This window comes from Caretta caretta, chromosome 3 (assembly GCF_965140235.1).
Source record: "Caretta caretta isolate rCarCar2 chromosome 3, rCarCar1.hap1, whole genome shotgun sequence".
Lineage (NCBI taxonomy): Eukaryota > Metazoa > Chordata > Testudines > Cheloniidae > Caretta > Caretta caretta.
Genome location: NC_134208.1, coordinates 2,749,258 through 2,771,609, shown reverse-complemented (window position 1 = coordinate 2,771,609; position 22,352 = coordinate 2,749,258). Strand labels below are relative to the sequence as shown.

The window sequence follows — 22,352 nt, the reverse complement described above, 5'->3', positions numbered from 1 at the left end:
AACATAGGACTATCGGATACATACACACCAGCAACATACAAGAACAAACTGGTGCTCCCTCTAGTCCAGGATCTTCTTGATAGTAGCTGGTACCAGATGTTTCAGAAGAAGATGCAGAAAAACCTGCCGTTGGCAATTATGGTATAATTTGCTCATAGAGGAAGTTTCTTACTAATCCCTGTCAATCAATGTTTTGCTTGTGCCCTGAAACAGGAGGGTTTATAGCCATCCTAAAAAGATGTTTTGTCCTGTCCAGTGTAACTATGGATGTCTGCATTATCAATATAAATGTCATTTTTTTTAAATCCCATTCATTTTTTGGGCTCAATTATATATTGTGGCAGTGAATTCCACAGGTTATTTATGCATAGTAGAAAATACTTCATTTACTAGTTTTAAATGTGTTGCATTGCGGTTTCCTTGACAAAACAATCCCCTTGTCTTATGTCATGAGTGGTGAACAGAAGTACCTAATCTCCTCCTCTATTCTAGTCATTTTGTATACCTCGGTCATATCCCCACTTATTTGTGTCTCCTCTGAACTAAACATTCCCGATCTTTTCAGTTGTTCCTCATACAGAAGTCTCTCCAGGCCTCTAATTTTTTTGTTGCCTGTCTCTGAACCCCTACTATATCTGATATATGCTTTTTGAGACAGAGTGACTAGAACTGAACACACTATCGAGGTGAGGATGTTCCATTGACTTATATAATGGCATTATAATATTTTCATTGTTACTTTCTATCCCATGCCTAATTTCCATCCTACATTGTACCTGCCATAGTTCATGCTACTCTCTGTTGGCTTCATTAGGGCTAAATTTAGCTTTTTGGCTTGGGTGACCTTGTGAACTTTAGCATTTAACCCAACTTTCATGTCTTGCCCTCCTGCTTCCTCTTCTGGTTAAGGGTATGAATACCTTCTAGGACTTGGTTATAGTTGTTTTAATAGCCTCCATGCTGACGCAAAGGGTTTTAATTTTCTTCACTTTCAATTTTAGAATCTTTGACTACCTTCCTCATTTTTAAAAATTCCACCTTACTCAAGTTTAATGTCACTGTACACGTTTATTGTAAGATCCCTCCCCTGAGGAAGATGAGATTAATTGTACTGTAGTCACTAGAGGTTAAATTCAGCGAGAGCCAACCTGAGAGGAGCTGTAGTAAATATTTTCAAACCCGCAGGAGCCCTGGCATTCCCCGCGGGGCTGGAGCCCTGAGCCCCGGCATGCCCCGCGGGGCTGGAGCCCTGAGCCCCAGGAAATACGCGGGGAGAATGTAAGCCCTGGTAGTCATTATTATTTGGTGGTGCTATTATAGTTAATTCTAGATACAGATATAGTTGTTGTTCTCTTGGACTCGCTGTTCCAAGTTGTCTCATGTTCTCTAGGACTCGCTGTTCCAAGAAATGGTCATTTAAGATCCTGAGTAACTGGTCCACTTAAATCTTTTCCTGTTGTGTTATTTGAACAGTTTCTATGCAGACAAAGAGTAGAAAATGTGTCTCCTTAAATTGAACAGTGCACTGGAAGCAGGGGATGTATTTCTGAAGCTCTTTATTACAAGCTTGGTTTGAATGTATTATCTGTCGTGTCCTCTCCCCGCTCTCACTAGGCCCTGAAGCAGCAGCAGCAGCAGCAATGCAGAGCAGGCATGCCTGTGCCCTCTAACCAGCATCTTCTACTCAAGACGGTGAAGGCAGCCAGTGACTCCACACCTGCTAAACCTGGTATGAGGCAGTGAGATTCCCAGGCTCTCTTTTACGGCCATGTCTCTCTAACTTGCCTTTCCTAGGCTTTCGGGGAAGAGGGAGCCCCTGTTTTCCAGAGCATTCTTTGTATTTCTAAACTGTTCCAGCTTCTGTCCTTTTGGCTTTGTCTATACTAGGAAAATCATTGTGTTAGGAAAAATTAATACATTTTAAGGCCAGAAGGAACCATTATGGTCATTTGAGTGATGCCCTGCACAGTACAGCCATCACCTAATAATTCCTGCATCAAGCCCGTACGTTCTGGTTGAGCTAGAGTAGAAAGCAATCCAGTTTTGCTTTAAAGACTTCAAGTAATGAAGAATATACCACAACCCTTGGTAAAATGTTCCAATGGTTAATCACCCTCACTGTTAAAAATGTGCACCTTATTTCTAAACTCAATTTATCTAGCTTCAGCTTTCATCCACTGGTTCTTACTATGTTGTTGTCTTGTAGACTAAAGAGCCCTCTACTATCAGAAAACTTCTCCCCTTGTAGGCATTTATAGACTGTCACCTTGTAATCTTCTGATGGATAGGCTAAACAGATGTAGCTTCTTAAGTCTCTCACTATAAAGCATGTTTTCCAGAACTTGAGTCAATCATTTAGCTGTTTGCTGAATCCTTCACAATTTCATTACACTTTCTGAAGTGTGGACACTAGAACTGGACACAGTATTCAGTGATATCTCACTAATACAGAGGTAAGACCACATCCTTACTGCTTCTCAATATCTCCCCTTATGCAGCAAGGATCACATTCGCTGTCATAGCCACAGCATCACACTGGGAGCTCATGCGCATTTGGTTATCCACTGTGACCCCTAAGTCCTTTCAGAGTCACCGCTTTCCAGTGTCCTGGCTTTCTATCCTGTAACTAGGGCCTATGTATTTTGTTCCGAGATGTGTGTCCTTGCATTTGGCTGTATGAAAATACACATTATTCAAACAAATTCAGCTTACCAAGTGATCCAGATCACTCTGTCAAACGGATCTGCTCTTTTTATATACCACTCCACCAATTGTTGGGTCACCTCCAAACATTACCCGCAGTGATTGTATATCTTTTCCCAGATAATTGATAAAGATACCACACAGCTTTGGGCTGTGAGCAGATCTCCACAGAGATCTGTTCCCTCACTAGAAATACGTTTTAATTAGCATGATGTTAAGCACAAATTTGCTTTTGTCTGTGCTAAGGGCACAATTTGTGTTTAACACTGTGCTAATTAAAACACGTTAGTTAACATATTTTCCTTGGTTTACACATCAATTCTCCCTTCTCAAAGCGATTTCAGAGGGCCTGAATCAGGGAATCAATGTCAGGAACATCTTGTGGGGGACGGTGCATTTTGAAACCAAAATTTTGTTTTAAATAAAAAAGGTAGGAGGGGTGGAGACAGCTTTGGTGGGAGAAGGACACCGCTTCTGTAGGTCACTGTGTAGATGGGTGGGGAGAAGCCCAACATTGCACACCTTTGAATGGGGTTCCAAATGCTTGGTTCCCAAGCACAACATTAATTAATGACTACGTTATTTATTAATGCTTAATGATTGATTAATGTTTGTACAGTGCTTTGAAGTCAAAGTGCTGAGCATTATTATTCATTATTTACTGTCGTTATTTATTAATGTCATACAGCAGGTGTAACATTTTTTATCAGCCTTGGGCGAATAAATAATCCTACCAACAAAGGAAAATGGTCCTTCATAAAGGTGCAAGGGCTTAACGTTCCCCTGTAGGGATTAATCTCCTTTCTTGTTTTAGCTAAGAGCAAAAATAAAAAATATATTTTAATTTTGATAAAGTTACTTTTGTGAGAGCAGCTTAACTATAACTTTATCTTCTGACCTATCACAAGTTATCAATACAGGTCACGTACAAGAACACCGGTAGGCAGGTACTGGGCTAGATTATGACCATTCCTGTGAGTACAGTGGATCTTCTGATACACACGCACACACAAATACTAGGACATGGTACATTGCAGCAACTCCATTGTGTTAGCACCAAACCTGGAGCTGTCATTACAATGTCTGTCTAGTAGCTTCACATACACAAAAAGGGGAGAGAAAAAACAATTAGGTCAGTGCAACATCAGATACTTCTGCTCCCAAATTAAAAGCTAAATCCAGGCCTTGCAAAAGTGACTTATCTGGTGCAGCTTGTAACCGGTGTAATAGGGTGAACCATTAACTACAGAAAGAAGATCAGAGTGGGCATGTAGCAGGGCGGACTAACCCCTGCGGCGCCTCCTGCTCGTGGTCCAGGGAATTAGCGTTCCAGCCTCCGGAGAGCCCTCTGCAGGCCGGTGTCCCGCTTGCCGCTAGGCCCTGAGTCCCTCCTGGACCCCGGTTCCCCCTTTCATGCCAGGGTGCTGCCACCTGCAGTACCCCATACAGATCTGGGTCTCCCCTCCCCTGGGAACCCCCAACCCTCTACCCCCACCTCGCCTCAGTCTGTGGCCACTGCCAGTCATCACCTCGCCCCCGTTCCCTGGGGCCAACTGCAGTGTAAGCACCATTCCTCATAGGCAAAGGGGGTTTGGACCTGCTGCTTCTGCCTACCCCTTGGGCTGCCCTCTGCAACCCCAGTACCTATTTGACCTTCCACTAGGCCTGCAGCCTGGGGGGTTTCCAAGCCGGAGTTCCCCAGCTCCTCTGGCCTTCCCCCAGCCCTGCTCCACCTCAGGTACCTTGGTATGCTCCCAGCAGCCAGGTCCCTCCCTTTCCACAGGCTAGAGAGAGAGTCCCCCTGCTCCTGGCTTCACTGGCTTTTATCGGGCCCACTGGGTCTGTCTGGGGCGTGGCCACAGCTGAGGCTGCCTCCCACTCAGCCCAGCTTTTTCTCTGCCGCAGCCCTCTCCCAGGGCTGTTTTAAGCCCTTCCAGGCAGGAGCGGGTGGCCACCCCGCTTCAGGGCAGTTATGGAATCTGAATAACTTTCAGCTCTCAGATCTGCCTGGTGATCTGTCTCCATGGGAGTTCCATGCTGAACATTGGAGTTCGGCTTGGCCATGTAGAATTAAGGAGAATTTTGATGTTCGGCTCTCTTTTTGACTTGTTTCTGCTTAACTGTACATGTTGGTTTATTCCCTCTTTTCAATTGACCCTTAGAGAATCAAAACCAAAACCAGCTGAGGCTGTCTTGGCTAGCTGTTTAATTGCTGCTAGAATGTCCTATGTAACATCTGTTCAGATGAATGCAAGGTTGAGGCTAGGCTGCATATTTCCAGCTGTAAGGAACATGCATATCTGCCAGATGTACTTTGTGTGTTGTTCAATAATGAAGTCATTGACAGGGTTGGCTGTCAGGGGGTCCCAAGCCAGCTCTGACGTTAAGACCCTGTTGAGAGGAATAAGGGAAGGGAAGTCAACCACTTCTTGGTTCTTTCCAAAGCGTTTCTTGCCTGTACTACTCCGTGCATACATGGGAGCTATAGGGGAGGCTTGCAGGAGGAAATGCCAAGGGAAGGGGGCACTTCTTGCCACTCCTAGATAGGTGAGGGAAGGCCTGAGAAGGGAGCTACAACTAGTTTGCATGGAAAATGTTGTGTATTTTATGTTGAAGTGTAGGAATGGGTGTGGCAGGTGCATAAAACCTTCCACACAAGCTGGTGGGAGCCCAGTGCCATTTCAAACTTTTCACAAAGTTTTTCTTGCTAACCAGTTTAAACCTGAATGGCTCTCTGGCTCTTCGGCTTGAGCTTTCTTCTCAGAGCTCCCCTCTACCATGGTCTTAAGACCCCATCCTGGCCCACTTCATGTCCTCGGGGATGGAGTGCATCTTACAGCCAGCTTCTGGCCGCAGGCTGGGAGATAAGAGGGCCTGGCCTTGCCACATAATTCTGAGGTGTTGTAGTATAATTTTGGTCTAATATGCGAAGTGGTTCACACCCATATTACATAATACTTACAATCTTCAAAGCATTGCATAGCCTACAGAATTCCTCTCTGTGCCTTACATTTACATTCTCCCAATAATTGCAGACAATTACCATGTCCCCTTTGGTCATTTCTTAGCCAATCATATACTGAGCCATTTCCCTTCAGCTTCCTTTATAATTTTTGTTATTTTTCTCTGAATTCCCTTCATTTTGGCTGCTACATTATGATTGGGAGGTCCCTTGAATCCAGCTTTCCACTCCTGACCTCTGACTCACCAGCCCTGTGCAGGGTGTGAGTGAGAAAAAGAGGCAAAAAACATCCAGTAAAGTTGTGACTGAGGCCATCAAACTAATTCACTTGAGACCTAGAAGTAGCTCTCTCCCTCGCCCTTTGGTCTTACTAGACTCTCAGTATTTCTGGGTCAGAGCCTTGGGTGTTTATAAAACCTCCAGTACGATGGGGTGTGATCCTGCTGGGAGCATTTGGGTCTTACTGTAACATAAGTGATTAATAACAGCGTTCAATCGCTTTGTGACTTAACCGTGTGTACTCCTGAGTTCCTCTTCTATTGCCGAGGGACGGGAGCACCTTTGGCTATGTGGAGTGCAGGCCTGTTACTGTATATTCATCTAAGGCAGTGGGAAAACACTCGCTAATGTTCTTAATTCAGCTTATTGAGGAAGAGAAGGGGAAAAGAAAATGCACTTAGACCGGAGCAGGAATCTTTTTCTGTGAGCAGAAAAAATGTTACTGCTGTAGAAAGAGGAACATTGAAAAACGGAGAGCAGCACAAATGATCGGGGAGTGGGAGGGATTGTTTTAAGAGGAGATTTTAAAAGCGTGAAATCTGACTAATTTAGGGGGAAGAGCATGTTAATAATCTGAAGTACATGAAGGGCATAACCACTAAGGAGGGAAAAGAATTATTGGGGGTGGCCTAAGGAGCGCCGTTAGCAATGAGCTCCATCAGATAGGAGAGCAGCGTCTGAAAGGAAGTTCTCATAGTCCCATCACTGGACTGGGAGATTCATGAAGAATAAACTGTCTGCATTGATGGGGAATAGATTTAGATGATCCGGGAGACTGTTTTCCATCTCTATCTTCTATGATGATTTGAGAGCTCCCGATAAGGCAAGAACGCTGGAAAATCCGTGCAAGGAGAGGAGCAGAATTAAGGGCTTGTCTACACTTACAGCACTGCAGCTGCACACCTGTAGCGCTCAGTGAAGACGCTACCTATGCAGATGGCAGAGCTGCTCCCATCGGCGTAGGTATCTGTCCCGTCGACATAGCACTGTCTACGCCAGGAGTTAGGCTGGTATAACTGTGTTGCTCAGGCGTGGATTTTCCACATCTGTGAGTGACATAGTTATACAGACTTAAATGTATAGTGTAACCAGGGCTCAGTGTCCATCCTGTAGAACTTCTTGTCCTGGCACTGCTGTGCATTAGGGTACCCATACGAAAGAATGCTCTATTACACCCATTCAAACAGATGTCTTGTTTAACACTTCATTGTTTGTAGATCCCCAATGTTAACATGTTTCAGTTTCCTGTACAGCTTGGGAAGGAAGGCAATCAGATGGACAATCAAGCAGCCCTCAGAACTCCACCTCCAGCTCCTCTCCCTCTGTTAAGGCTGATAATTCCCTGCCAGGCTTGGGGAAGAAACCATTCCAGAGATCTGACAGACTCCATGCAAGTAAGATATTTATTTTTCTGCACAAAGAGGGTTTTGTTGCTCTGATGCCAGAGTAAAAAGCGGAGCGGAAAATTAAGTAAAAGCTGCAGCTAGTTCCAGGGTTGGAGAGGTTTCTGGCCAATCCTGGAAGCCACTCCTGCTCTTCAGCATGAATTAGGGAAAATGAAACCACCACCCAACTCAGAAACTCTATACACACAAACATGTCCATGCCCAGCTCTTCTCATCGGGAAGCTTTGCTGGCTCGTGTGTTCACAGTCCTCTGTGCAACAGAGGCAGAAAAGGACTTGCATTATTTAGCAGCCTTTTCCTTCTAGCACTTAAGGTGTTTCTGTTACCTTAAAAAAGAAACAAAAATAAACCCCATCCTTCAAGCCCAAGAGTGCTACTTGGTTTCCTGCCAGGTTTTTAAAGTTACATGTTTCTCAATACCCCTTTGTTGCTTGTGGTTTGTTTTGCAGATGCTTGGAGTTTAAATGAAATCTCACTCTTGTCTCTGTAGGCCAGGGGAGTAGGGGGAAACCATGTGTTCAGCCCCCTCACTTCATATGGGCCCAAAAATCCATCCTCTGGTAACAGTTTTTGCTGGATTTGATCTGAATTAGTGGCCTTGAGGTGAAAGGTTCCATCCATATCCATTCAGGGTCCTTTGCAATTTCTCCATGTCCTCTTAAGATCTTGCAGTGTGGCAACCCACACGTTGTCTGATAATGTCAAGAGGCCATCAGTAGAGCCCTGCAAATCTGTGGATATCGCTTTATATCTGCGGACCATATACGCAGATACAAATTTTGTATCTGCGCAGGGCTCTACCATCCGTGCTGCTTTGTCAGTCACTCAAACATTGCCACCCTCACACAGGAGGGTGCAGCCCTGCTCCCAGTGCACAGGTTGACCCCCTTCTTTGCCTCAGCCTGGATGCCCACAACGGGCAGGGATGCCACGGAGACTGAAGCGCTCCAGGTCAGGGCTGAGATATGTGGGTGGGCCCACATGAGGGAAGATTGCTTTTGCTGTTCCTGTTCTGGGCATAAGGACCAAGCGTCCCCAGAGCTACTGCACCATCCCAGCATTAAAATTCACTTCATTTAAAATTTGAGGAAAAAAGAATAAGGCAGAGCCGTGTTCATTTCTTGTTTGTGGCCAAGCTCCTCGGGTATGTGCCTGTGCCAGAGAGAGGGGCGCAGTGTAGCGAGCTGGAGAGAGCTGCTCTGTATTCCAGACCCAGCTCCATCCGGCGGTCAGGGAAATAACGCCAACCAAACAGACAGCAACATCTACAGAGGCATTTTCTAAATGACCTCTGAGTGTGCGAGTCACCTTTCCCAAATGAAACAAGCTTCCATGGGAGTGGCGCTGTGGGGAGCAATTACCTTAAAAGCATCATCCCCACGCTCTGGCAGAACATGCAATGACAGTCTTCATTAGGCTTTTTATTAATGATACATTTTTACTTGAAGTTCACAGAACATAATGGCATGTTGCCAACAATGTGTAACGGGCAAGTCCAAAGGAAAGCGCATACACTGTACAGATGCTCTCTCCGGTCAGGCTGTTTCTGAAATTACAGTGCTCGTGTGAATCTTTCTGTAGCCTGGGGATTGGTGCTAGAACTGCAGGACTCCTGGTCAGGACCTTTACCATGTGAGAAAAGGGAAGAAGAGAGAATATTTTTTCATTATTACTGCTTTGTTTCGCATTGTGGTCTCAGCACAAGCAGAGCTGGCTGCTGAAACCTGTGAACATGGCACTGATCTTTTCGAAATCACTTCTGCTTTTGCTGAGTACAAAATACAAACAAACCAGCAAGAAATCCAAAGGAAGAAGCTGCCCCTGGCCACAGGATTAAAATAGAAGATTAAAGTACACTTGCTAAAAAAAACCCTCTTGAGAGACTCCTACCCCAGCACAGGGGAGGTTCTGGTATCTCGTTACCATGGGCAGCCAGGAATCCCAGCAAAGTTAGGCAAACCCAGACAAAGCAGAATATTCGGGGTTAATATTTTCCTTGGGAGATGAGAGACCTTCCTAGCCCCAAGAATCCTCACATTATGTTTTTAATCATCCCATCACGCTCCAACTCCCACGATTCCATGTAATGCTAATCCTTATGGCAGAAGGGTGGATCTTCATCCGCTCTGTTTCTGACTTGGCCAGGGAGCTTACTGCTCCCTCCCTTCCAGGGTTGGAAAATGAGCCATCAGAACAGCATTATTAATATCTTCATGTAACCATGAGCTAAGTGAAGAGCTGCTCAGAGGTCGGGGAGCCCTTATTCTTGCCTCAGGTGATGTGTTACACAGACCTCTGTGGTTCTTTACAGGGCAGCTGAAGAGGACGAAATGTGCTGAAATTGATGTGGAAACACCTGACTCCATCTTAGTGAACACAAATCTGCGGGCGCTGATCAACAAGCACACATTCTCTGTCTTACCCACAGACTGTCAGCAACGGCTGCTGCTGCTGCTCCCAGAGGTGGACAGGCAGGTATGCCACATATTCTGTTGTAGAGAGGAGCTATGTTTCCAGGTAACAACATGCAGAAACCAGGGATTGTTGGTTTCATACACAGCAATTGCCAATTCACTGAGATAAGGGCAATCAAATCTCAAGTTTCAGAAAATAAACTGGTGCTTGCTGGAAACTGGGATGGCATTTTTTTCATCCACATACAACACTATTTGGAAAGAAACATGGAGTGTTGCTTTCAGGGAACCATTGAGTATTGATGGATACCAGAGGTGATGGGCCTATAGTTTTATCCAGTATAGTGAATCCTACATTCCTAACAGTAGTGAGCTCAGTGGATTCTGCTGTAGTGGAGTGGTCATGCTAGGTGCAGGGAGTGTTGAATGCCAGCTTTTTTTTCCAAAGTCTTTAAATGCGGTCTTATCCCCATACCCTTTTAGCAGAGATGCCTTACTAGATTGTCTCGAAAACAATTGTTATACTTTAGCCCAGTCCCCTGATGGTTTGTGGATGTCTCCATAGCTGTCATGTTAGCACTGTTATAGGCTGGATAGCACTCTAGTCTTGCATAGATGCACAATGCTTTACATAGAAGGGAGAAGGTGTTAATGAATTATTTGTCAACACAGAGGAAGATGCTGTCCCTACTACACAAAGTCTCTGTTCTAAATTGGAACACAGAACACACAATTTAGAGCTACAGAACATGTGGTGCAGATTTCGGACATTTTGTGGATTACCAGTGAAAGAATTCTGTGTTTTAAGAAAGGATCTGAAAAGTGAAGAGAATAATTCAATGCATAAGAAGAGGGAGGTAGGCCCATATATATATATGGAGTAGCAGGTTAAGAAATTATGAAGATGAGTGGGAAAAGGATACAAAGAAGGCATAAAGGAAGGCGGTTTAGCAGGTCCATAGGCAGTTGGAGGAATAGGTGGAAATGAAGGCAGCAATATAAACACAAGCAAAGTTCCACAGAACCTTGATGGTGAAGATGAATATTATTATTTAGTGTTTTTATGATGGCAGCATGTAGAGGCCTGAACCCCATCTCGCTAGGTACGTTATAAACAAATAACAAAAAGCTTGAACTGATGGACAGTGGAGCAACATGGTCTGAGAAGCAAAAACATGATCATTAGCAGCAGCATTCTCTAAAGATTGAAGGGGGCTCAGATAAGATGAAGAGTCCACAGAGGAATAAGTGAGGTGAGCTTTGATCCACGAATGGATAAAGCTTTTGTGGCAGAATGGAGAGGAAAGGCAGGATTTCAGCGCTGTAGAGCATGAGTTCTCAACATTTTTCATACTGAGGCCCCCATTCCCATTCCAGGATCCTTCCTTCCTTCTAGCCATATGAGAAGGGCAGGGCGGTTTCAATACCCTGACAGCCCTAGATTGAGAGAACCCATGATATGGTTACAGCTAGAGCTGTAAGTTGTAGAGGAGATCCCCATACTTCTCATGACACAGTACATTCATCCAGTGAAGATGATGATCATGATGTGCAGGAACTATGCACTTTCTCACCGCACCACTCATCACCGAAAGAAGGACCATCCTGGAGCCAGATGGGACCCAAATACCCTTACAACCAGGCAGCTCAACCGTGGTACAGACCACTGTGGATGTATCCACCAATGGCCTTCCCAATCCAATGGGCACATTGGGACCCCATGGCAACTTACCGGGGCCCCCACTCCAGGCCACCCACAGCTCATAGAGACGAGCTGAGATCTAATCCCACGTCTCCCGCCCCACAGCCAACGAAGGCTCAGGATGTTGGGGATGACACAGTAACAGGCACTGATCAGGAAGCGACATCTGCTCACAATTCTTCCTGCTTCCCGGTTAAGGCAATCATGCCGCCACCGCCTACCTCAGTGGATGACTTCAAACAGTTCCAGGAACTGTTTAAGAGGGTTGCCTGCAGCCAGGACATCCCACTGGAGGAAGTGCAGACAAACCAGCACAAGCTGGCACAAATTTTACAACCTTCATCTACTTCCAAAATTGCTCTGTCCATCAATGATGGGATTTTGGAGCCAGCAGAAAGAGTCTAGCAGTCACCAGCCTCAATTCCAACGACATGCAGAAGGGTGGATAGGAAGTATTATGTCCCTGCCAAAGGGGTGGACTTCCTCTTCTCACACCCGCCTCCCAACTCCTTGGTGGTCGACACCGCTAATCAACACAGCAAACAACAACAGTTTAGATTCACTCCACAACAGGCTTGACCTATTCAGATGAAAAATTTACTCCTTGGCGACATTACAGTTCTGAATCACCCAACTATTCGGCCTTGCTGGCTAAATAAGATTATGATAATTATGGAAAACTTAGCTCGTTCACAGCAGAGCTCCTCGAGGAGAAACCATCACAATTTCAGGCCATTATAAATTAAGGTCAACTCATAGTTAAACCACCTTCCAAGGGTCTTTGGATGTCGTGGACACAACAGTGAGAACCACGGCTGTAGTCATGCGATGGGCATCCTGGTTACAATCCTCTGGCATACCTAAAGAACTCCAAACGAAGGTCAAGGACCTATCTTTTGACCAAGAGAAGCTATTTTTGACCAAGACGGCCCAGGTGCTCCACTCGATGAAACACCCTCAAGCTACTCTTTACACTTTGGGGATCTACACTCTACCTGCGAAGAGAAGACGATACCAGTCTCATCAGAGGAACAAGGATTTCTCTTCCTACCAACAGCAACAGAGGCAATATGAGAATCAAAAAAAACACCAACATTCACAGCAATGGAGAGCACCTCAGTCTCAAGCGTCAACTTCTCAAAGGGCTTCGCCCAAACAACAATTTTGAAGTTTTGGTCGAGGGTCTGAGCAACCTCCCTCACCAGGCAGCACTTATACCCGATCCATCCCCATGATTAGTCATGGCTTTTGCCCATTCTACCATATCTGGGTGTCAATAACCATGGACCAATGAGGGTTAGACATCATATGATTGGAATATACCATATCCTTTACCTCCCGACCACCTACCCTATCCCCCTCCCCATCCCTCTTCAGGTACCCTTCTCATGAGCACCAGTTACGACAAGAAGTCAATCATCGTCTACAACTAGGTGCCATGGAACGATTGCCTTCGCAATACAAGGGGAAGGGGTTTTACTCCCACTACTTCTTGACCCAGAAAAAGAACGGGGGATGGAGACCTATCATGGACCTCAGGAAGCTCAACAAGTTCGTTCTCGCTCAAAAGTTCAAGATGGTCACACAGGGTATGATACTGCAAAAGGTTGTCAGCCCTCGACCTCCACAATGCTTATTTTCATATTACTATACACCCCGCTCGCAGGAAATTCCTGCATTTCTCTGTAGGACACAAACATTTCCAATACAGAGTCCGACCATTCAGCCTATCCACCGCACCAAGAGTTTTCTCAAAACCCTAGTGGTAGTAGTGGCACATCTATGCAAACAGGGAATAATGATCTTCCCTTACCTGGACGATTGCCTTCTGTGACGGGGCAAGGCCAGATGGCTATACAAAAGTAGTGGGAGATAGTTATATTAGCTCCAGGCTAAACAAATCCCTGGTACCAGGTTAAGTGAAATGAAAGCTGCTCCAGGTCAGTTAAGACACCTGGGGCCAATTAAGAACTTTCCAGAAGGCAGGGAGAAGGCTAGGTTGATTGGGACACCTGAAGCCAATCAGGGGCTGGCTGAAACTAGTTAAAAGCCTCCCAGGCAGTCAGGTGGGCGCGCATGTCAGGAGCTGTAGGAGGAAGTTGTGCAGTTGGGGAGACTGAGTAGTACACACCATATCAGGCACAAAGAAGGAGGCCCTGAGGTAATGGTGAAGTGGAGCTTGAGGAAGTGAGGGCTGCTGTGGGGGAAGTAGCCCAGGGAATTGTACATGTCATGTTTCTAAAAGGTCAGCTACCATAGCTGATACTATTAGGGTCCCTGGGCTGGAGCCCGGAGTAGAGGGTGGGCCCGTGCTCCCCCTCCCCCCACCTTTGCCCCCTGATTAATCACTGAGACTAGGAGACAACAGAGACTGTGCATGGAAGGATTACTTCTCACCTCCCTTGCTGGCTTATGGTGAAAATGGCTCAGTAGACTGTGACCCTTGTCTCTAGAGAAAGAAGGGTTACGTGGAGGGTCACAGTGAGCCTCTGAGGCTAGCAAAATCCGCCAGGAAACGCGGGACCCACGGAGGCAAGGACAGAGCTCTGTCACACTTCTCAAAAGTCCAACTCAACAAGAAGCACCGGGCACAGTCCAAACAACAATCACACTATTCAGGGATCTAGGGCTACAGATAAACAAACGAAAATCCACTCTAATCACTATCCAACAACTGGACTTCATCGGGGCACATCTCCATGCCATAGAAGCCAAGGCATCCCTGCCCTTGAACAGATTCTCAACTCTGACAAACCTTACATCAGAGGTAAGAGTCAGCCTCCAAATACCGGCTCGGACTGTCCTGCAACTGCTAGGACACATGGCAGCCACAACGTTCATGGTTCGACACGCAAGACTACATATGCGCTGCCTACAGGACTGGTTGAGCTTGGCATATATATCCAGCAAGCACAGCCTCACAAAGGACTTACAGTACCACCCAAGGTCCTGGACTGTACACTGGTGGACAAGACCAGAAAATGTATGCATGGGTATCCCATTCCAACAGGAACCCCATCAATAGTAATCATGACGGATGCCTTGCTGATAGGCTGGGGTGCCCACATGTGTCAGCAAATGTCCAAAACAAATGGTCTGTTTTGGAGACTCGGTTACACATCAACCTACTAGAGCTACGTGCGGTCCACAACGCTTGCAGACACTTCCTACCTCACATAAAGAACGAATCAATTTGCATAATGACTGACAACATCACCTGCATGTTTTACATCAGTCATGAAGGGGGCATTCGATCTCACTCGCTCTGCACTGAAGCCATGAAACCATGGAACTGGTGCATACACCACAACATAACATGTTTCAGCCTCCTGTTTTCCCAGCTGTCAGAACGCGACGGCGGACATGCTAAACAGGTACTTCTCTCGAGTCCACGAGTGGGAAATGAACAAAGGAGTCCTACTATTCATATTCTGCCGGTGGGGCACTCCCCTCATGGACTTGTTTGCTTCCCCCAATGAGCCACACATGCACAATGTTCTGCTCAAGAGCAGGACTTGGACCACGATCACTGGAGAAGGCCTTCCTCATCACATGGGATGCACAACTCATGTACGCGTTCCCACCGATTCCCCTGATATCACACATGATACACAAGATATGACTGGACAAGACCAAAGTCATCCTCATGGTCCTGATGTGGCCCAGGCAAGCATGGTACCCTTACATGATCTCTCTCACTATCCGAACCTGTCATCTCAGAACAACGGTTGCACTCTCCACCCGAATCCGGAGAAACTCCACCTTCAAGCATGGCTCCTGCATGGTTCTATCATGGCGAACTACCCTGCTTGGAACAAGTTCAACATGTATTATTAAACAGCAGGAAAGTGACCACATGTAATACTTACCTTCAAAAATGGAAGAGATTTCCTCCTGGTGTCAAGAAAAAAAATTGACGGCCTCCACAATACCCATACCATTAGTGTTGGAATACCCACTGGAACTGAAACGCTCAGGTTTAGCAAAGAGCTCAATCATAGAATCATAGAATCATAGAATATCAGGGTTGGAAGGGACCCCAGAAGCTCATCTAGTCCAACCCCCTGCTCGAAGCAGGACCAATTCCCAGTTAAATCATCCCAGCCAGGGCTTTGTCAAGCCTGACCTTAAAAACCTCTAAGGAAGGAGATTCTACCACCTCCCTAGGTAACGCATTCCAGTGTTTCACCACCCTCTTCGTGAAAAAGTTTTTCCTAATATCCAATCTAAACCTCCCCCACTGCAACTTGAGACCATTACTCCTCGTTCTGTCATCTGCTACCATTGAGAACAGTCTAGAGCCATCCTCTTTGGAACCCCCTTTCAGGTAGTTGAAAGCAGCTATCAAATCCCCCCTCATTCTTCTCTTCTGCAGACTAAACAATCCCAGCTCCCTCAGCCTCTCCTCATAAGTCATGTGTTCCAGACCCCTAATCATTTTCGTTGCCCTTCGCTGGACTCTCTCCAATTTATCCACATCCTTCTTGTAGTGTGGGGCCCAAAACTGGACACAGTACTCCAGATGAGGCCTCACCAATCAAAGTCCATCTCTCAGCCATCACAGCATTCCATCATGAGATTGACAGGACCTCGATCGACACATACACCATTACTAAATTGTCTCCGCAACATTTACCCAGAGGTTCGCCAACCTACTCCGGCCTGGGACCTCAATCTGCTATTGAAATGCCTCACCAGACCACCATTTGAACCCCTAGCCACCTGTTCCCTCCTACATTCATCCATGAAAGTGGCCTTTCTGGTCACTATTACTTCTGCCAGAAAAATGAGTGAGATGGGGCTCTCATGGCCGATCCTCCCTACACAATATTCTTCAAAGACAAGGTCACTCTATGACCACACTGAAAATTTCTGCTGAAAGTAACATCACCCTTTCATATGAACCAACCAATCCATCTTCCCACGTTCTATCCCAAGCCTCATGAGACTCCAGTCAAGACTATCTTGACTACTAACTTAGTATAATAAAATGCCCAGGGTACAGCGCCCCAACTTTGTTTGTTAGTAAACTTGTTTTATCTTCCTTCAAATGGGAACTGTGAGCCCTTTTGGTTACAGCTTGGAAAGGTTGTCTAGTTTCACTATAACCTCAGAAAGCGCCTCTGCTAAATGCTGTTTTGTAACTTCCTCCAGCAGTACTTACAATCAATATCCCTCTAACTTCTAGAGTAACCTATTTGCAGGTCTTTTCTTCCTGTTTCTCCAGCTCCAAAAGCACAACACCACTGGGATTACAGTGGGGAATACCCTTTAGATCTCTCTGCATAGAAAGCCACTGGGGCCCTGCACTGTAAACTGCAGACTAACCTAAAAATTAGGCAGGGAGGCTGCTGGGATGATTTTTTGTGGATTAAAACCTGGGCTTTCTTAAGCTCGTGAGAATTTCTGCCCTAGCAAACAGTGCATGTTTTCCTGCTGGCAACCCCGTTAGAAAGTCAGAGATTCTTCCTACCCTGCATTCCTTTTCTTCCTGCAATGTGATCTTGTTTTACCAAAGCTATAGCTTGTGCAATCTAGTTCACCCTGCATGCCAAGTCACTGTGTTGAATCAGAATTTGATTGGGAAAGAGTTCTGAGTAGTTGAAAAAATGTTGTCTGACCCATGATGATGGATTTTAGATTTCAGATAAGACTGTGGTAATTTTCTTAGAACTACCCACCACTCTCAGTGCTATTTTGCTCCTCAGGGAATTTGCAGGCTCTATAAACTGGAGAAGGAAAGTTGCTTAAACTAGAAAACTGGAGAAGGGAATAGGTAAAGCCTGCATGGTCACACACTTGTCTTCCATTTGTTTGGCTGTGATCCAGTGGATGGTGTGGGTGTTGGTGCAGAAAATCAAAATACTACCTAATGGGCTTGTAGAGAGCAGAAAGGTACATACCAAAAGTGTGCTTTACCAGACATGACCCACGGTCCACCCAGCCCTCCAACGGGCCTCCAGCAATTGCTGATACCTGATGCTGAGAGAAGCATGTCCCCACACCCAGCCACACCAAGAGTGCACATAGACCATGCCATGGCTGGGGTGAGGGATTCTGCTCCCTACAGTTGAGCAGCGTGTACTTGGAGCAGGAGAAAGATCTCTGCTTTCCCAAATCATTACAACACAGCTGCTCGACTGCCCCTCATTGTAGATCTCACTGTAAGTCTGTCCCACGCAAACCCACTGATAGTCACTGCCATTATTTTAAACTAATTATCTACATCACAAATGCTGATATTAAGTGAAAACAATGCTTCTCTTAAAGAAACAAATCTTGCATTGTTGAAAGCTTGCTACATAATTCTTCTTCCCTTTGCTCTAAATCTCTCTTTTGTTTGAGCCTTGGGAGATTTAGAGTGCCAGGAGCCTAATAGCAAGGTTTACATCTTGTATAAGAAACAAAAGATACCATCCATTGACCCCGGTGAGCTGCTCTGATTTATGGAACTGCGTGATTTTTGCTTGTTTCTGATATATGAAACTTGTAATTCTATGATACATCGAGCAGAAAGAAAGCCAGACCTTCTCCTGTTACCCCTGTTATCGTTCCCCTACGTGGCAAGTGTACAGCTACTGGCCAAGAGTACACTATTTCTCTTTTTGCACACCACACTGAAGCGTAGCTGCTCTATTTGGTTGATTATTATTTCCTAGGCTGTACTGTCTGATCCCCCATTGGGCACAGATCTGTCTGCAATATCTAGGGACGTGATTCTGTGCATTTGACACTTTTATTATTATTTATTATATATATATTTTCATAGCACCTAGGAGCCCTAGTGGGCCAGGCCGCCATTGTGGTAGGCGCTTTAGAAACATAAAACACAAAGATGGTTCTTGCTGCAAGGAGCTTACAGTCTAAGTCTAAGACAAGAAACAATATTTGGAGACAGACAGGAAAGTACAAATAAACAATGCGACTGACTCTTAAAATGCTGCTTTTGATGTCCCTGACGTCCTCTTTGTGCGCCTTTTGGTTTTCCCCTGGAAACTGCCAGCATTGCTGCTTTTGACAGCAGCTCAGAGTTTACTCTGTGATCATTTAGAAGGGAGGGTGGCGTGTACCTGCAGAAGCCTTTTGAGAGGTAGTTGTAATGCTTCTTTTCTGTTATGAGTCGTGCAACTTATAAAGCATCAGCTTGTGTTTCTCCCTGTCTCCTGTAGGGTCCTGTGATTCTCATTTGTCCAGGGTTTTTATTGTGTCTGCGGCATGGTAGTGGGAGGGTAGAGGATTGGGGTGAAGATGGAAGGGCAAGAGAAATCCACCAGGATTCTACAGGACCCAGACTTAGGTGAAGGAGGGCCTTCTGGGGCCATTAATTTTACTCCTGGATCAATCAGAAGAGCAGCTTTGGAGTGCCATGAGGCATTGTCTGTCCAAGCAGTGATCTTCGGACCAGACTCTGCTCCTCTACGTGTCACTTAAATCTGAATTCAGTGAGCTAACGTTTGCTTGCTTTATTGTTTCTCTCAGGTTGGGGCAGACAGTTTGATGAAGATGAGTGGCTCCGCACTCAACAATGAGTTCTTCACTTCAGCTGCCCAGGGCTGGAAGGAGAGGTTGTCAGAAGGTGAGTCTCTCGCCACTGGGAAGCAAGGAGCTGTAAACTGTGAACTTCTGAGGAGTTTTTTCGATTGTGGCATCTCCATTACTGGAGGTTTGCAGCCTTGCTAGCCCGTTCGTTATAGATTCATAGATATTTAGGTCAGAAAGGACCATTATGATCATCTAGTCTGACCTCCTGCACAACGCAAGCCACAGAATTTCACCCACCACTCCTGCAAAAAACCTCACACCTATATCTGTGCTATTGAAGTCCTCAAATCGTAGTTTAAAGACTTCAAGGGTTAGGTGATCCTTTTCTAATATTTTTGTGGGTAAATAATCCTTTCGATCTCCCCAGGATACCACATGGTCCACCCCCAAGGTCTTCTTTTTTCTGCCTTGTGTTCTTCTGCCATCAGCTTTCCTTTCCAGTGCCCATAAACATGCATTGCCTGCTGAACCCCTTAAAATGTGCTCTGCAAATCAAGCCTTTCTTTTCATAAGATCTCTGACTAGTGTTTGAGTTCCAATCATCTCCATATCTTTTTGTTGGTTATGCAGCCTATCCATGATATTTTTAGAATTCTTCAAGAACACCATAATTCAAAGAACTGTAATTTCTTTATTATCAATTGTGTGCATGTCCGTGTTTCACAGAGGTAATTTAACACAGGCCAAATGTAAGTTTTTAGGAGCTGGACTTAAATCTTCAGATTTATGTCTTTTCTCATCAGATGTTTATTCTTCCAGAATGTGTCTCACCCTTGCTGTTTTGGTACTGACTTCAGTTTCTGATCTTCCATAATAATACTTCCTAAAGCAATAATCTCACTTGCTGTACAGTCATGTCATTCATTGGAATCTTGCATGTTTTCCCAGGATTCTTGCATACCACCATGTCTTATCCACATTCAGTTCTAGACCATACTTTGCCATATTCATACATAATCACCACCAACTTCATCAGGCATTCTTCTGAATCCGCCAACAGCACCTTGACATCTACATAGTGAATGTTGTTCACCCATTTTCCATTCATCTTAATATTTTATTCTGTTTCTTTAATTAATATAATCAAAGATTCTCTCTAAATGTTGAATAAAAGGTGTTTAGTGAATGCATAATGGAGATTTCAGGGAGAAATTCCAGTCCTATAGTGATTTAACAAGCGAAAACAGCTGCACTCAAAATGGTCAGTGAAGACAAAGTGCCAGCTGGTGGTTATCCAGACTGAAGAGCAGAGAGGAGGTTTTATTGGAGACTTGTCCTTTGAAAAAATGTGACTTGCAGCACATGGCAAGAAGACTGTCTCTGGAGGTAATGAGTGAGATGAGGCAGAGATACTGGAAAAATACAGTGCTGGGATGGTAGTGGAGATGCACTGTTCTCATTAGAAAAGAAGGACTAAACTGGGGTGGCCAAACATGGTTCACTTATAAAACCTGCATATAAATTTCATTTATACACAGGTGCGAACCTGCAGAGGCTATAAGTAAGCAGAGTGAAACATTCCATCTTCATCCAAGCCACACTGTCATTGGAACTGGCAGTTTCTGTGCGCCACACTTTTATACAGAATAAAGGGTAGCCATGTGCCACATTGCAAAACATGTGAGCGTCATTTGTCCCCTGGGCTGCATGCTGACCACTGCTTCTAAATGCATACAAAGATGTTGTTTATCAAAGCAAGTGAGGCACTATTCTATCTCAATTGCTTTATTTCAGAGATGTACTAAAATTATGAATGTCAATACATCGTTGTCTGGATGACAGTGTGGTGGAAACATGCTTTGTGTACCACCATCCTATAGCTTCATCTGATTGGTTTAGAGAACAGCCAGTCTGAGGATTTAGCTGCTAGGTCAGATGCCAAGTTTGGGAAAGCAGTATTTCAATCTGTTTGACTGATGCAGTTAATACTTCTCATTCCGCCCATCCCGAGAGAATACTGCTTGCCAGTCACCTACAGTGGGATCCACGCTGACACACACTTGAAGAAAAAAGAACCCTTACTTACCCTACAGCAGGGGCTCTCAAACGTCATTGCACTGCAGCCCCCTTCTGACAACAAACATTACTACACGATCCCAGGAGCAGGGACCGAAGCCTGAGCCTGCCCAAGCCCCACCGCCCTAGGTGCGGGGGCCAAAGCCCAAGCCTCACTGCTCTGGCCGAGGAGGCCAAACCCGAAGCCCAAGGGCTTCAGCCCCAGGCAGGGGACCTGTAACCTGAGCCTCACTGCCCAGGGCTGAAGCCCTTCAGGCTTTGGCTTTGGCCCCAGGTGGTGGGGCTCAAGCTTTAGCTTCGGACCCGGGAAGTGGGGCTCAGGCTTCGGCTCTGGCCCCAGGCCTCAGCAAGTCTAAGCCAGCCCTGGCAACCCCATTAAAATGGGGTCACGACCCACTCTGGGGTCCTGACCCGCAGTTTGAGAACCGGTGCTCTACAGTAACTGTGATACTTGGAGATGCTGTACTTGGGGTGGATCACATGACCCACCCTTCTTCCCTGCTTTTTGGAGTACTCAGAAATCCCAGGCTTTGAGTTGCAAGGGGCCTGAGGAAGGCTTGCAGTTGCTCTGCCTTTAATGCCCTTGTACAGGAGCATGAGGAGGCACAGGGTGCGCATGCGGCTTTGAAAAGATTCCTACCTGACGCGAGGCACATGCGCACCTACAGTGGGAGCCACGCAGACTGCAGCGTATCAGAGAACCACCGCTACTGTAGGGCAACCAACTGTTTATTTTCCACACAGAGAGCACACTACCCCATTACTCTGTGATCTGCAATGGCTGCCAACTGATTTCTAGAAGAAGGTTAAAGTATTTTTGATTTATACAGTCTTCAGTGAATTGGGTCTTGGCTATTTGAGAGAACTGTGGCTTTCATAGTGTAATAGCATGGCAGCTAGGATCCTCAATGGATCCTTAGTTAACAGCTCTGTGGCTTAAATGGAAGTGGGCTGGCGTCTATGAGTTCTTGGCTTAGGAATTTCCTTCCCTTCTCATGATCTGCCGAAGTCTTGCTTCATACAACACTGCAAACCCCAGCTGTTTTCCCAGCCCCCTGCCCTTTTTTCCCCTGTGGGGGGGGATTTGATTGGCAGAGGAGGAATAATGGGGAGGGGTATATTCTGATGTGGGAAGGTTTTTAGATTTACTTGACATGTTTTGATAGTTTATTTTTAACTTTTATGACAGGCAGAGTTGTAAAATTAAATAACATTATTGATATTTCACTAGGCATGGAGTGCAGCCACCTCTGGACTACAAAAGTGGTTTAATGGCACCCAGCAACACTACCCTATAGTTTAGAACAGGAAGTAAAGAATAATCCTAT

General features: G+C 45.5%; 1 protein-coding gene across 6 annotated transcripts in view; it reads left to right on the top strand.

The window, feature by feature from the left end:
- Positions 1–22,352, top strand: part of ASXL2 (ASXL transcriptional regulator 2) — a 246,614-nt gene that overhangs the window by 212,577 nt on the left and 11,685 nt on the right. For 5 of the 6 annotated variants that reach the window (XM_048846047.2, XM_075126275.1, XM_075126274.1 and 2 more), the window contains 4 exons: positions 1,615–1,729; positions 7,186–7,338; positions 9,662–9,825; positions 18,946–19,042. In XM_048846047.2, the coding sequence (XP_048702004.2) occupies positions 1,615–1,729; positions 7,186–7,338; positions 9,662–9,825; positions 18,946–19,042 (529 nt within the window). The remainder of the gene's footprint in view (positions 1–1,614; positions 1,730–7,185; positions 7,339–9,661; positions 9,826–18,945; positions 19,043–22,352) is intronic. The other variant, XM_048846048.2, reaches the window with a different exon arrangement.